Source organism: Leptodactylus fuscus, chromosome 2 (genome assembly GCF_031893055.1).
Source record: "Leptodactylus fuscus isolate aLepFus1 chromosome 2, aLepFus1.hap2, whole genome shotgun sequence".
NCBI classification, from domain to species: Eukaryota; Metazoa; Chordata; class Amphibia; order Anura; family Leptodactylidae; genus Leptodactylus; species Leptodactylus fuscus.
In genome coordinates, this window is record NC_134266.1 from 251,342,360 (window position 1) to 251,354,846 (window position 12,487).

At 43.7% G+C, this 12,487-nt stretch overlaps 1 protein-coding gene across 1 annotated transcript in view; it reads left to right on the forward strand.

Annotated features, from left to right (window-relative positions):
* The window catches only part of LOC142193946 (complement C1q and tumor necrosis factor-related protein 9A-like), a 2,768-nt gene extending 2,441 nt beyond the window's left edge, over positions 1-327 (forward strand). Inside the window, exon 3 of the mRNA XM_075262965.1 lies at positions 1-327. This exon is cut by the window's left edge and continues 173 nt beyond it. Within this exon, the coding sequence (XP_075119066.1) occupies positions 1-327 (327 nt within the window).
* Positions 328-12,487: the final 12,160 nt, after the last annotated feature.

Below are 12,487 nucleotides of genomic sequence, written 5' to 3' on the forward strand. Positions count from 1 at the left end.
ATAAAATTTCAAAAAGTTTTTTACAATGAGCAAAGTATTTACAAAACAGAAAACGGAAAATTTGTCGCTCCAGCAGAAGGTCTATATTTCTTCACATACCATATTACAGTCCATAATAAAAATGTTCATATTGCCCTAAAACATAATGGTAAGATTGTGCAGCACATGTATCAAGTCTTCGCGACCAATACAAACCAAGCCTCCGGGGCCTCAATCATAGCCATGAAACAGAACGGGGAGGTTTGGCTGGAGGTTGTGGGAAGAAACAATGGCCTTTATACTGATAGTGATGATGACTCTATATTCTCAGGATTTCAGATTTCATGATTTTGGAGACCTGGAAACCATGAAATTTACACAATTCCTTTATACTAATATACAGTCGTAAAGCATAAAGCTGTAAAACGTAATGCAAATTAAATATATAAAATAATTCACACACTGTATACAGTGATTGATAATAAAACAGATTTTGTGACACTGAACTTAGTATTGTCATCTTTTTCATGCTTTGTGTAATAGTTATGATGAGGTATGATTTTATTAAATGGGCACTGGCAACAAACTGAGCATACATGAATAGTACAGGAGATTATAAGAAACCGTACAATGTATCTTATCAAAAAGAAATGTTATTTATGCTCTTATCAGGCTTCTTTCCTGCTCACTGTGCTAACAAATGGGTTTCACTGTGAAAATTCCTGCTCTATCCATCTAAAGACAGAACACAGATTACATAGGTGCATAGTAAATGAGATTGGATGAAGACACAGGTCCATCAATTCTAACCTATAAACTTACTGTATTGATCCAGAGGAAGGGGAAAGAAAAACCCATGAGGCTTATGCCAATTGCCCCATATCAGGGGAAAAAACTCCTTCGAAAATGGAAATCAGTATAAAACCCTGGATCAATTGTCCTTAACCCATAACTCATAATATTATTCTGTTCAAGAAAGGCATCCAGACCCCCTTGAACTTGTGCAATGAATCCACTATCACCTCATCCTGTGGCAGTGAGTTCCATGAGCCCAAAATTGCGCACAACAGTCTTTTGTGTGGTTGTACCTATGATGATTTGTATAGCGACAGCTAGAAGAACTGAAGTAGAACTACTGAAATAGCTCCTCTATGGAGAAATACAGGGCTACTGTAACACTGTTCCCTATATACACTAATACAACTACTGTGGTACTGTGCCACGGACTGTATATAGGTTATATTATGTGTTTTCTCCTTTAATTATGTGTTTTGCAGCGTCCCAATTGTTTTACATGTTCTCTCCCCATGGTTTATTCCACTGTATTTGGCTACCCTTCTGTATTAGGGGAATTGGAAGACCCCTGGCCAATCTCTGGACACTGGGTTGGGGGTGGAAACTTCAAGTTTAATCAGTTTCTGGGTTGCAATCAACAAAGACAGACCTATTGCGTGTCCTCTACTGCCCCTGAGGCAGAAGAAGTTGTCTATATCCGTGAAGCAGTCTTTTACAGCCCTGAGACGAGAAAAATTGCTGTCAGCTTCATAGAGGAGAAATCTAGGACCATGAAATCTAGGACCTTTGTATCCCCAAGGTATTTGGACTCCGAGACTTCATAGAACTCAGCTCCCATAGTCATATTGGGAGAAGCAAAAAATTGTATGTTAATTTGGAGTGGAGAAAGATACCGTATAACACCATCTTATACTAGACATCCTTCATGACTTTTAATGCACATGAACCAATAAATATAATAATTAATTAAAATGGCTTCATCAGGTAAACAAACAAATCCATTGATCCAAACGACTTGAGACATGGTGGTCTCCAGAAAATAAAATCATGACTCACCAATTGTTGATATAGAGTGCGTAAGATCCGTCGTTATATGGTTCAAGGATTAAAATCACAATAGGATAGAGTTGGCATACATGATAATTTACATCTCTAATGGTGCAATGTTTGAGCACATTTGTTGGTGGATATAGGCTAACTGCTGCTTTGATAGCAAACCAATACACTTAATTAGAGCCGGTTGCCTTTTATTGGGATATACTGGGTGTGTGTGTATATATATATATATATATATATATATATATATATATATATATATATATATATATATATACAGTCCTATGAAAATGTTTGGGCACCCCTATTAATCTTAATCATTTTTAGTTCTAAATATTTTGGTATTTGCAACAGCCATTTCAGTTTGATATATCTAATAACTGATGGACACAGTAATATTTCAGGATTGAAATGAGGTTTATTGTACTAACAGAAAATGTGCAATATGCATTAAACCAAAATTTGACCGGTGCAAAAGTATGGGCACCTCAACAGAAAAGTGACATTAATATTTAGTACATCCTCCTTTTGCAAAGATAACAGCCTCTAGTCGCTTCCTGTAGCTTTTAATCAGTTCCTGGATCCTGGATAAAGGTATTTTGGACAAACAATTCAAGTTCAGTTAAGTTAGATGGTCGCCGAGCATGGACAGCCCGCTTCAAATCATCCCACAGATGTTCAATGATATTCAGGTCTGGGGACTGGGATGGCCATTCCAGAACATTGTAATTGTTCCTCTGCATGAATGCCTGAGGATTTGGAGCGGTGTTTTGGATCATTGTCTTGCTGAAATATCCATCCCCGGCGTAACTTCAACTTCGTCACTGATTCTTGAACATTATTCTCAAGAATCTGCTGATACTGAGTGGAATCCATGCGACTCTCAACTTTAACAAGATTCCCGATGCCGGCATTGGCCACACAGCCCCAAAGCATGATGGAACCTCCACCAAATTTTACAGTGGGTAGCATGTGTTTTTCTTGGAATGCTGTTTCTTTTTGGACGCCATGCATAACGCCTTTTTTTTATAACCAAACAACTCAATTTTTGTTTCCAAAATGAAGCTGCCTTGTCCAAATGTGCTTTTTCATACCTCAGGCAACTCTATTTGTGGCGTACGTGCAGAAACGGCTTCTTTCTCATCACTCTCCCATACAGCTTCTATTTGTGCAAAGTGCGCTGTATAGTTGACCGATGCACAGTGACACCATCTGCAGCAAGATGATGCTGCAGCTCTTTGGAGGTGGTCTGTGGATTGTCCTTGACTGTTCTCACCATTCTTCTTCTCTGCCTTTCTGATATTTTTCTTGGCCTGCCACTTCTGGGCTTAACAAGAACTGTCCCTGTGGTCTTCCATTTCCTTACTATGTTCCTCACAGTGGAAACTGACAGGTTAAATCTCTGAGACAACGTTTCGTATCCTTCCCCTGAACAACTATGTTGAACAATCTTTGTTTTCAGATCATTTGAGAGCGGGCTGTCCATGTTCGGCGACCATCAAACTTAACTGAACTTGAATTGTTTTGTAGAAAGAAATGGTCCAAAATACCTTCATCCAGGATCCAGGAACTGATTAAAAGCTACAGGAAGCGACTAGAGGCTGTTATCTTTGCAAAAGGAGGATGTACTAAATATTAATGTCACTTTTCTGTTGAGGTGCCCATATTTTTGCACCGGTCAAATTTTGGTTTAATGCATATTGCGCATTTTCTGTTAGTACAATAAACCTCATTTCAATCCTGAAATATTACTGTGTCCATCAGTTATTAGATATATCAAACTGAAATGGCTGTTGCAAACACCAAAATATTTAGAACTAAAAATGATTAAGATTAATAGGGGTGCCCAAACTTTTTCATAGGACTGTATATATATATATATATATATATATATATATATATACTGTTACAAGTGATATACTCTGAAGCGAAAGAGGGACCGTCCTCCTTGTGGAAGATGAAAGGAAAACCGCGCTCGCCCAGGTACAATGAAAAGACTTTATTTTGCACAACGCGTTTCGAGCATACTGCTCTTTCTCAAGTGCATATGATCAACCTTCCCTAGTTGAGGGTTAGTGTTAACCCTCAACTAGGGAAGGCTGATCATATGCACTTGAGAAAGAGCAGTATGCTCGAAACGCGTTGTGCAAAATAAAGTCTTTTCATTGTACCTGGGCGAGCGCGGTTTTCCTTTCATCTTCCACAAGGAGGACGGTCCCTCTTTCGCTTCATTGCCTTGACGTCTTGCAGGCGTTCTTTCCAGCGGCTGCCCGTGTCCCTATTGCCTCCAATATTATACGTCATAGAGTTGTTGTGTCACACACAACTCTTCCAGGTGAGCGGACAAATTTTTTGCTTACCTACTTTTTACCCATCATTTCTACACATTGGTCGGCTCGGTGCCCCTCTCTCTCTGTAAGTGATATACTCTGTCTTCCTAATTACATCATGGAAGTTAGACTGGCACATTCTCAGTGAGCGCCCTCTATTGGTGTGCATACTTGAGGCACTGACATCCTAATTACATCATGGAAGTCAGATTTGCATATTCTTCCCATGTTCCTTTACAGTGGAGCGCTCATGGCTTAATAAGACTCCACACACCTAATTGGTGGTCTCTCCCTATGGAGTGACGATATCCCCTTAAGAATGATAGATAGATAGATAGATAGATAGATAGGAAACAGATAGAATGATAGACAGACATGAGATAGATAGACAGACATAGGCTGTACATACTTACACATATACCCATCTACTCACACACAAACATATACAATATATACATACACCTGTCTACAAACATACTGGACTCACACAGTATGACACTGTAAACAAATATACACATCTATACATAATAAATATACACATTCTACCCAAAAAAATATACTCACATTTGGCTGAATAGCTGGACAGGGAGGAAGCTCATGTGCAGCTGTCTGGCAGTCTGGCTCTTACATCGGGCAGACTTCCTCCTTGACACTACGATGTGCAGGATGAGTCACTGCATGTGAGAAGGAGGGGGAGAGGCAGCACAGGATGCTGCTATATGCCGGTAAGCTGTAGAAGTAGTGATCGGCACACCTTGCATGTGCTGATGCATTTATCTACTCTGGAGTATCAGTCCTCATAGTAAGCAAAGTATGGGGCCCCTAAAGGTGTGAGTGCCCTGGGCAATTTTCCAGTTTGCCCCCCTCTAACACCGGCCCTGCCAGCCAGGACCAATACTTTGGATATAATGCTGCCATGCGTATGTCATGCATGCAACAATTTCTATAATAAAACCTCTATTTGGATCTATATGAAATCATTCATGAATTTAGTGTTGAAAATAATGTCTCTGTTGAAAAATGTTCAATGTTGGGTATAGGTCCTATCTACTGACTAGCATGGCTGGTTCACCAACCTAGGACCTAAGTCCAACCTAGGACCTTAGCTGTAGCATCCAAGAACATTTGTCTCAAAATATTCTTTGCCAGGTTTCTAGCAGATAATGGCCTATTAAAAATAAAAAGCAGCAGAGGTCCGCTAAGGTCCCAGGCCCAGTAGAAGCCTGTCTTGAGGCCTGCATTGGACAGGCCCACTGGAGGACCGTAAGATCCTCTGGTGGACCCAGGCAGGGCCAGGGCCCCGGCAACATCACTAAGGTATGGGGTTTGGCATTGTGTCAGGTGCCACTGAGTCCCTTTCCAATAAAAGCCTGCCCAGCAGAGGTGAGTAAAAATAACAATCATTTATACTCACCTCTCCTGGGAGTCTGGCATCGTCTTCTGACCATTTCCAGCTTGTGGTTGATGTCCCTCATCCCTGAGGGTTAGGGGGTCACTGCTGAGACCAGTGACTGGGCCTCAACAGTTTCATGGGGCACACTGGTGTTATAATGTCCCAATCACAGGCCTCAGTGTGACCCAGGGGACATGTGACATCAGCCAAAGAAGAGGAAACCCGAGACAGTGGAACAGCGCAAGGATGCTCAGGGGAGGTAAGGCAAGGTAAGTATAACTCTTATTTTTTTTCTCACAGTGGAGCATTATACTGGTGGCCCTTTGAGGAGCATATTATATTGTCTGGGACCACTATGGAGCATTATGCTAGGGGGGCCCCTCTATTGAGTATATTGTATAGTGGGGCACTGTGTGGAACCTATTAAACTGTGCCGGGCTGCAGGGGAGCATATTATATTGTGTGGGGCCACTATGGAACTTTATGCTAGGTAGGCCCCTCTGCGAACCATATTATAAAGAGGGTCACTGTGTGGAGCCTATTATGCTGTGCTGGGCTACAGGACAGCATATTATACTGTGTGGGGCCACTGTGGAGCATTATGCTGTAGGGGGGCTCTAGGAAGATTTTTATATTGTATGAGGTCACTGTGGAGTACTACATACCATATGGGGCCAATCTGTGGAGCTATTGGGGTATGCACAGTATTATAGGGGATGACGTTACTTGGAAAATACTCAGTGATGTGCCGCACTGGTTGCCGGATAGTCAGCACAGTAACATTTCAGTGAAGGAGCCGTGGTGTAGGCTATTAGCAGGAAGCTGTTGGGTGGGCCCCAGAACAAGTTCTTCTGGAGGTCCCTAGGCACTTGAGTTTAACACAGTTTCAGGCTGAGCGTCTATGTAGTAGCCAAAGTGTGACTTAGAATCATTTGGACATGTTATCAGGACGGTATTAATTTATATGATTTTTCTGATGAATATCCAATTTTATCTGCAGAATCAGGTGGTCAATAAGATGGGCCAGATGTTGCAGATTTGCTGAGGATTTCTATTGTAAATACTGCACCTTAAATCTGCAGCAGTTTACAATATAGTACAAGTGGATATGAGGTTTTATAATCCATTCAAATGTACCAGAAAAATTACACATAAATATCACAGCATGTCGTGGATTTTCATATCTGCAGCATCTTCACTCTACTGCAGAAATCCCAGGTATGGTATTTTTTTTTTTTTTTTATTGTGGATTAATTTGCTCTTGGAGGATGGTCCGAGACCGTTCTTTATTCGTGGAAAATTTGTGAGTGAGCGCATTCCCTTGGATGACCCATACAGGTCTCATGGTGCGTTATTGTTGGCACCCAATGACCCAGGAGCATGATGAGTTTGACTTTGCAAGTTGCAAAAGTAGTGAGACAAAAAGTCTATACATAATTATTATCAATGTAATCGTACTGACCCATTGCATAAAATAAATATATGTTAGGTATGGTGAATGGAGCAAAATATAAAATGCAAAAACAATATCGGAATTGGCGTTTTATATTCCACGCTTAAAAAGAGAATTAATACAAGTGAATGAGCGAGTAATGTGTATATTATACTGCAATAAACAAGACCTCATACAGCAATGTCTATACACAGATAAAACAGTATTGGTACTTAAGGGGTTAAATCCTCAGACTGCATCATATGTCACCATGTAACCGCAGCCACAACCAATAGGATTGCAGGACAGGAATTTGAAAAGTCAGTTATCTGCCGTCAGTTAGTAGAGGAGAGAAGACGGACGGACGTCCATGTGCTCAGCTCTGCAGCCGGGAGGAGTTTGGTAAGTGACCGGGATCTAATCCGAATACTGAATATCCTAAGACATGGCCGATCATTACACAGACTGTATTACAGATAACACTAGGGGGCGACTGTTAGGAACTGACCACTATTAGTCTCCCTTCTCTCTATTCTGCCCCATCACGTTTATAGGAAATAGGAAACATTTACATTAATGTCTCCAATCATTTGTAATAAGATTTCATGTGCAATGGTGCCCTTGTAGCTTCTCTCCCATCCCCCAGCTCCCTGTAGGGTTCACCTAATGTAGGGAAGACCGACAGTATGGAGCACATTACACCAGATGTAAAACAAATAGTAATAAATCAATAGATTTCAGATGTATATCAAGTATCTTATATAGGCTCCATACATGACTAATATTTAGGTTAATGGGGAAAAAAAATAGATATCAATTCTGTCATTATATATATCTCAGTGCTGCATGACTTACCATGATGGGCTTCACTGGACTAGAAGATCTTTTGGTTAATTGTCTCCTAATAAAAAAAAAGCAATGTATATTGTTATTGTGCCGGTGACTTGTATTGTACAGACACTCTTCTATTAGGTCCATATAACTGATCCTACCTGGCACCTCCATACACCCGGCCCTGATAGAAAGGTTTATTTTATTATACCCTATTAGCTTACTTTATATTACTGTAATATGTGATAAAGTGACAGACGGGGGTCCCCGGGCCCACCAGAGGACATTATAGTCAATGCTCGCCCTCTATGGATACAGAACATATGTATGTTCACTCAGCGCCGCACCTCCCATGAGGTGACCTGAAGCGAGTGCTTCAGGCGGCGCTATGTCAGGACCCCAGGACATTTTTGATTATCTAAGCCAGTCCAGGACAAGCTGTCCTGGACTGGCTTAGCACCGAGCAGTGGTTTGGGGAGGCCACTGGAGCAGCGCTGCTCCAGCAGCCTCCCCTCACGCTCAGGCAGAGAGCAGGTCCTCTCCCTGCCTGCTCTCTGCCTGCGAACGTCGCTAAGCCCCGCCCCCTTCGTTCCGCCATGCCCCCTGCACTCCGCCACACCCCTTCGCTCCGCCCCCTCCTTCCGGGGGGGGGGGGGGGCTTTCTGTAGTTCGCCTCGGGCGGCGAAAGGGGTAGGTTCACCCCTGTGTCCACTATTACTTCTACCATGCACTGTCTTTGTAGATACCTTACATGGTTTATACTTGTTTCTACACAGTACAAAGAATACGTCAGAGGTCAAGGTACCCTGTGTGTATTGTCCACTATTGTATGTCTATAAATAGTATGTGTAATGTTTGTAGATTATATATATGTTCTATCCATGTTTATCTGTATGTATCTATGTATTTAGATGTATCTGTAAAAGTCGTTTGTGTCATGTAACATCTCCACGGTCAGTATGTGTAAGGACTGTGTATACTCTAGATATGGAAAGCTGGAAGCACAGAGTGATAGAGATACAACACATGGAGGGGTAAATAAGCGAGGCACAGAGGTAGAAGCATGGAGGGGTAGAGGCACAAGGCGCGAGGCATACATAGTCAGAGGAGGGAGCCTAGAGGCCCAGAAAGGTAAAAGAGAGAGACGAAAGGCACGGAGGGTTAGAGTAGAGAGATCTGAGGTCTGGAGAGAAGAATGAAGACAGAGGGGTAGAGGTGAAAGGTAAGAGAGGCAGAGGTATGAGGGGTAGATACAAGAGGCACAGAGGAGTAGACAGTGAGAAAAGAGGCATGAAGGGGGTAGATGCAAGAGGCACAGAGGAGTAGACAGTGAGAAAAGAGGCATGAAGGGGTAGATGCAAGATGCATGAAGGGGTAGATGCAAGAGGCATGAGGGGTAGATGCAAGAGGCACAGAGGAGTAGACAGTGAGAAAAGATGCATGAAGGGGTAGATGCAAGAGGCATGAAGGGGTAGATGCAAGAGGCATGAGGGGTAGATGCAAGAGGCACAGAGGAGTAGACAGTGAGAAAAGATGCATGAAGGGGTAGATGCAAGAGGCATGAAGGGGTAGATGCAAGAGGCATGAGGGGTAGATGCAAGAGGCACAGAGGAGTAGACAGTGAGAAAAGATGCATGAAGGGGGTAGATGCAAGAGGCATGAAGGGGTAGGTGCAAGATGCATGAGGAGTAGATGCAAGAGGCACAGAGGAGTAGACAGTGAGAAAAGATGCATAAAGGGGTAGATGCAAGAGGCATGAAGGGGTAGATGCAAGAGGCATGAGGGGTAGATGCAAGAAGCACAGAGGAGTAGACAGTGGGAAAAGATGCATGAGGGGTAGATGGAAGAGGCATGAAGGGGTAGGTGCAAGATGCATGAGGAGTAGACAGTGAGAAAAGATGCATGAAGGGGTAGATGCAAGAGGCATGAAGGGGTAGATGCATGAGGGGTAGATGCAAGAGGCATGAAGGGGTAGGTGCAAGAGGCATGAGGGGTAGATGCAAGAGGCATGAGGGGTAGATGCAAGAGGCACAGAGGAGTAGACAGTGAGAAAAGATGCATGAAGGGGTAGATGCAAGAGGCATGAAGGGGTAGATGCAAGAGGCATGAGGGGTAGATGCAAGAGGCACAGAGGAGTAGACAGTGAGAAAAGATGCATGATGGGGTAGATGCAAGAGGCATGAAGGGGTAGATGCATGAGGGGTAGATGCAAGAGGCATGAAGGGGTAGATGCAAGAGGCATGAGGGGTAGATGCAAGAGGCACAGAGGAGTAGACAGTGAGAAAAGATGCATGAAGGGGTAGATGCAAGAGGCATGAAGGGGTAGATGCAAGAGGCATGAGGGGTAGATGCAAGAGGCACAGAGGAGTAGACAGTGAGAAAAGATGCATGAAGGGGTAGATGCAAGAGGCATGAAGGGGTAGATGCAAGAGGCATGAGGGGTAGATGCAAGAGGCACAGAGGAGTAGACAGTGAGAAAAGATGCATGAAGGGGGTAGATGCAAGAGGCATGAAGGGGTAGGTGCAAGATGCATGAGGAGTAGATGCAAGAGGCACAGAGGAGTAGACAGTGAGAAAAGATGCATAAAGGGGTAGATGCAAGAGGCATGAAGGGGTAGATGCAAGAGGCATGAGGGGTAGATGCAAGAAGCACAGAGGAGTAGACAGTGGGAAAAGATGCATGAGGGGTAGATGGAAGAGGCATGAAGGGGTAGGTGCAAGATGCATGAGGAGTAGACAGTGAGAAAAGATGCATGAAGGGGTAGATGCAAGAGGCATGATGGGGTAGATGCATGAGGGGTAGATGCAAGAGGCATGAAGGGGTAGGTGCAAGAGGCATGAGGGGTAGATGCAAGAGGCATGAGGGGTAGATGCAAGAGGCACAGAGGAGTAGACAGTGAGAAAAGATGCATGAAGGGGTAGATGCAAGAGGCATGAGGGGTAGATGCAAGAGGCACAGAGGAGTAGACAGTGAGAAAAGATGCATGATGGGGTAGATGCAAGAGGCATGAAGGGGTAGATGCATGAGGGGTAGATGCAAGAGGCATGAAGGGGTAGATGCAAGAGGCATGAGGGGTAGATGCAAGAGGCACAGAGGAGTAGACAGTGAGAAAAGATGCATGAAGGGGTAGATGCAAGAGGCATGAAGGGGTAGATGCATGAGGGGTAGATGCAAGAGGCACAGAGGAGTAAACAGTGAGAACAGAGGCATGAAGGGGTAGATGCAAGATGCATGAGGGGTAGAGGAAACAGAGAAATGAGTTCATATGAATTGCCTGGCAGCGCAATATAACAGTGCAAGAGGATTGTGCTGGCACAACCCAACTGTGATTATGACTCTGCAATGCCTGTACAAATATGCACAAAGTGCCAAAAAAAATTATCTCTATGTATGTGCATATAATTATATGGAGGGAGAGAGACACAAAGCCAATAGGGTAAGAGGTGCAAGACATGGAGGGGTAACTATGGAAAGCACAAAGAGGTAGAAGCATGGAGTCACAGATAGGTAGAGGAGAGAGACTAGAGACCTGGAGAGGAGAGAGATGTGAGGCCTGGAGGGATAGAGGAGGGAGGACAGAGGTGCAGGGAGATGTAGAGGTGAGTGGTAAGAGAGGCAGAGGCAGGAGGTGTGAAGGGTAGAAGAGAGAAAGCTGGAGGTGTAGAGTAGATAGAGAGATGAAAGGTATGTTGGAGTAGAGAGGTAGGGAGAGGTGGAGGGAACAGAGAGATGAGAGGTACAGAGAGGGAGGGGTAGAGGAAAGAGTAAAGAAGCATAAATAACAGAGGGACATAGACAAGAGGCATGAGGAGCCCAGAAAGAGAGAGGCAAAAAGGGTTAGAAGCAGTGGCAGATCCAGGCTTTGCGGGGCCCTGGGCAATTGACTTTGGCAGGGTGATACTTACTTGGGGGTATGGAATACTCCCGGGGAATGGGGGGGGTGGGGGTCCCCCCTGTGCCTTGCGCTTCTAACCGACCGACCCAACCTTCGTTTTGTTAGGTCCGGAGCGCCGCGGGGCCCCGAGCGGTTGCCCGGCTCGCCCAGCCCTGGATCCGCCCATGGTTAGAAGTAGAAGGTTGGGGAATAGAGAAGGGAGGCAGAAGGCAAGAGATTCAGAGAAGGAAGGAGGAAAGTGGTGCAAACCGATAGAGGAGAAAGGGGCGTAGTTCGGCAGGGTAGCTCAGAGAGGCACAAGACGAGGAATAGGTGGAGGAGAGAGGAGCAAGTCCAGAGGGGTAATGTAGTGAAAATAGAGGCGTGAGGTGAAGAGGGGTAGAGGAGAGAAGTACATATATCTGTAGTTACATACTTGTCACTCAAGCATTATATACTATACTATATACTGTAAGTAAAAATTGTGTATTGTGTAAATATAAAATATATTTAATGAAATAGAAAACATATATCTGTAATCCATTATAGCACATTATTAGTAGTAGTATCCTATAGTAGATTACTATGTTTTAGCCACAGTGATAGAAATTCTGCCTGACATGTTTGAGCCCATCAACCATTATTGGCTTTATCTCGAGGAGTCCCAGCACTAGCACTTTCTATAAAGGGCAGGAGATTCCCTTCTTATAGATTCACTGTTACAGGACAGTTCCTAATAAATTGATATTTGCAGTCTTGTCTACATGGAGTACAGCATTTCTTCTACTAGGAGAGG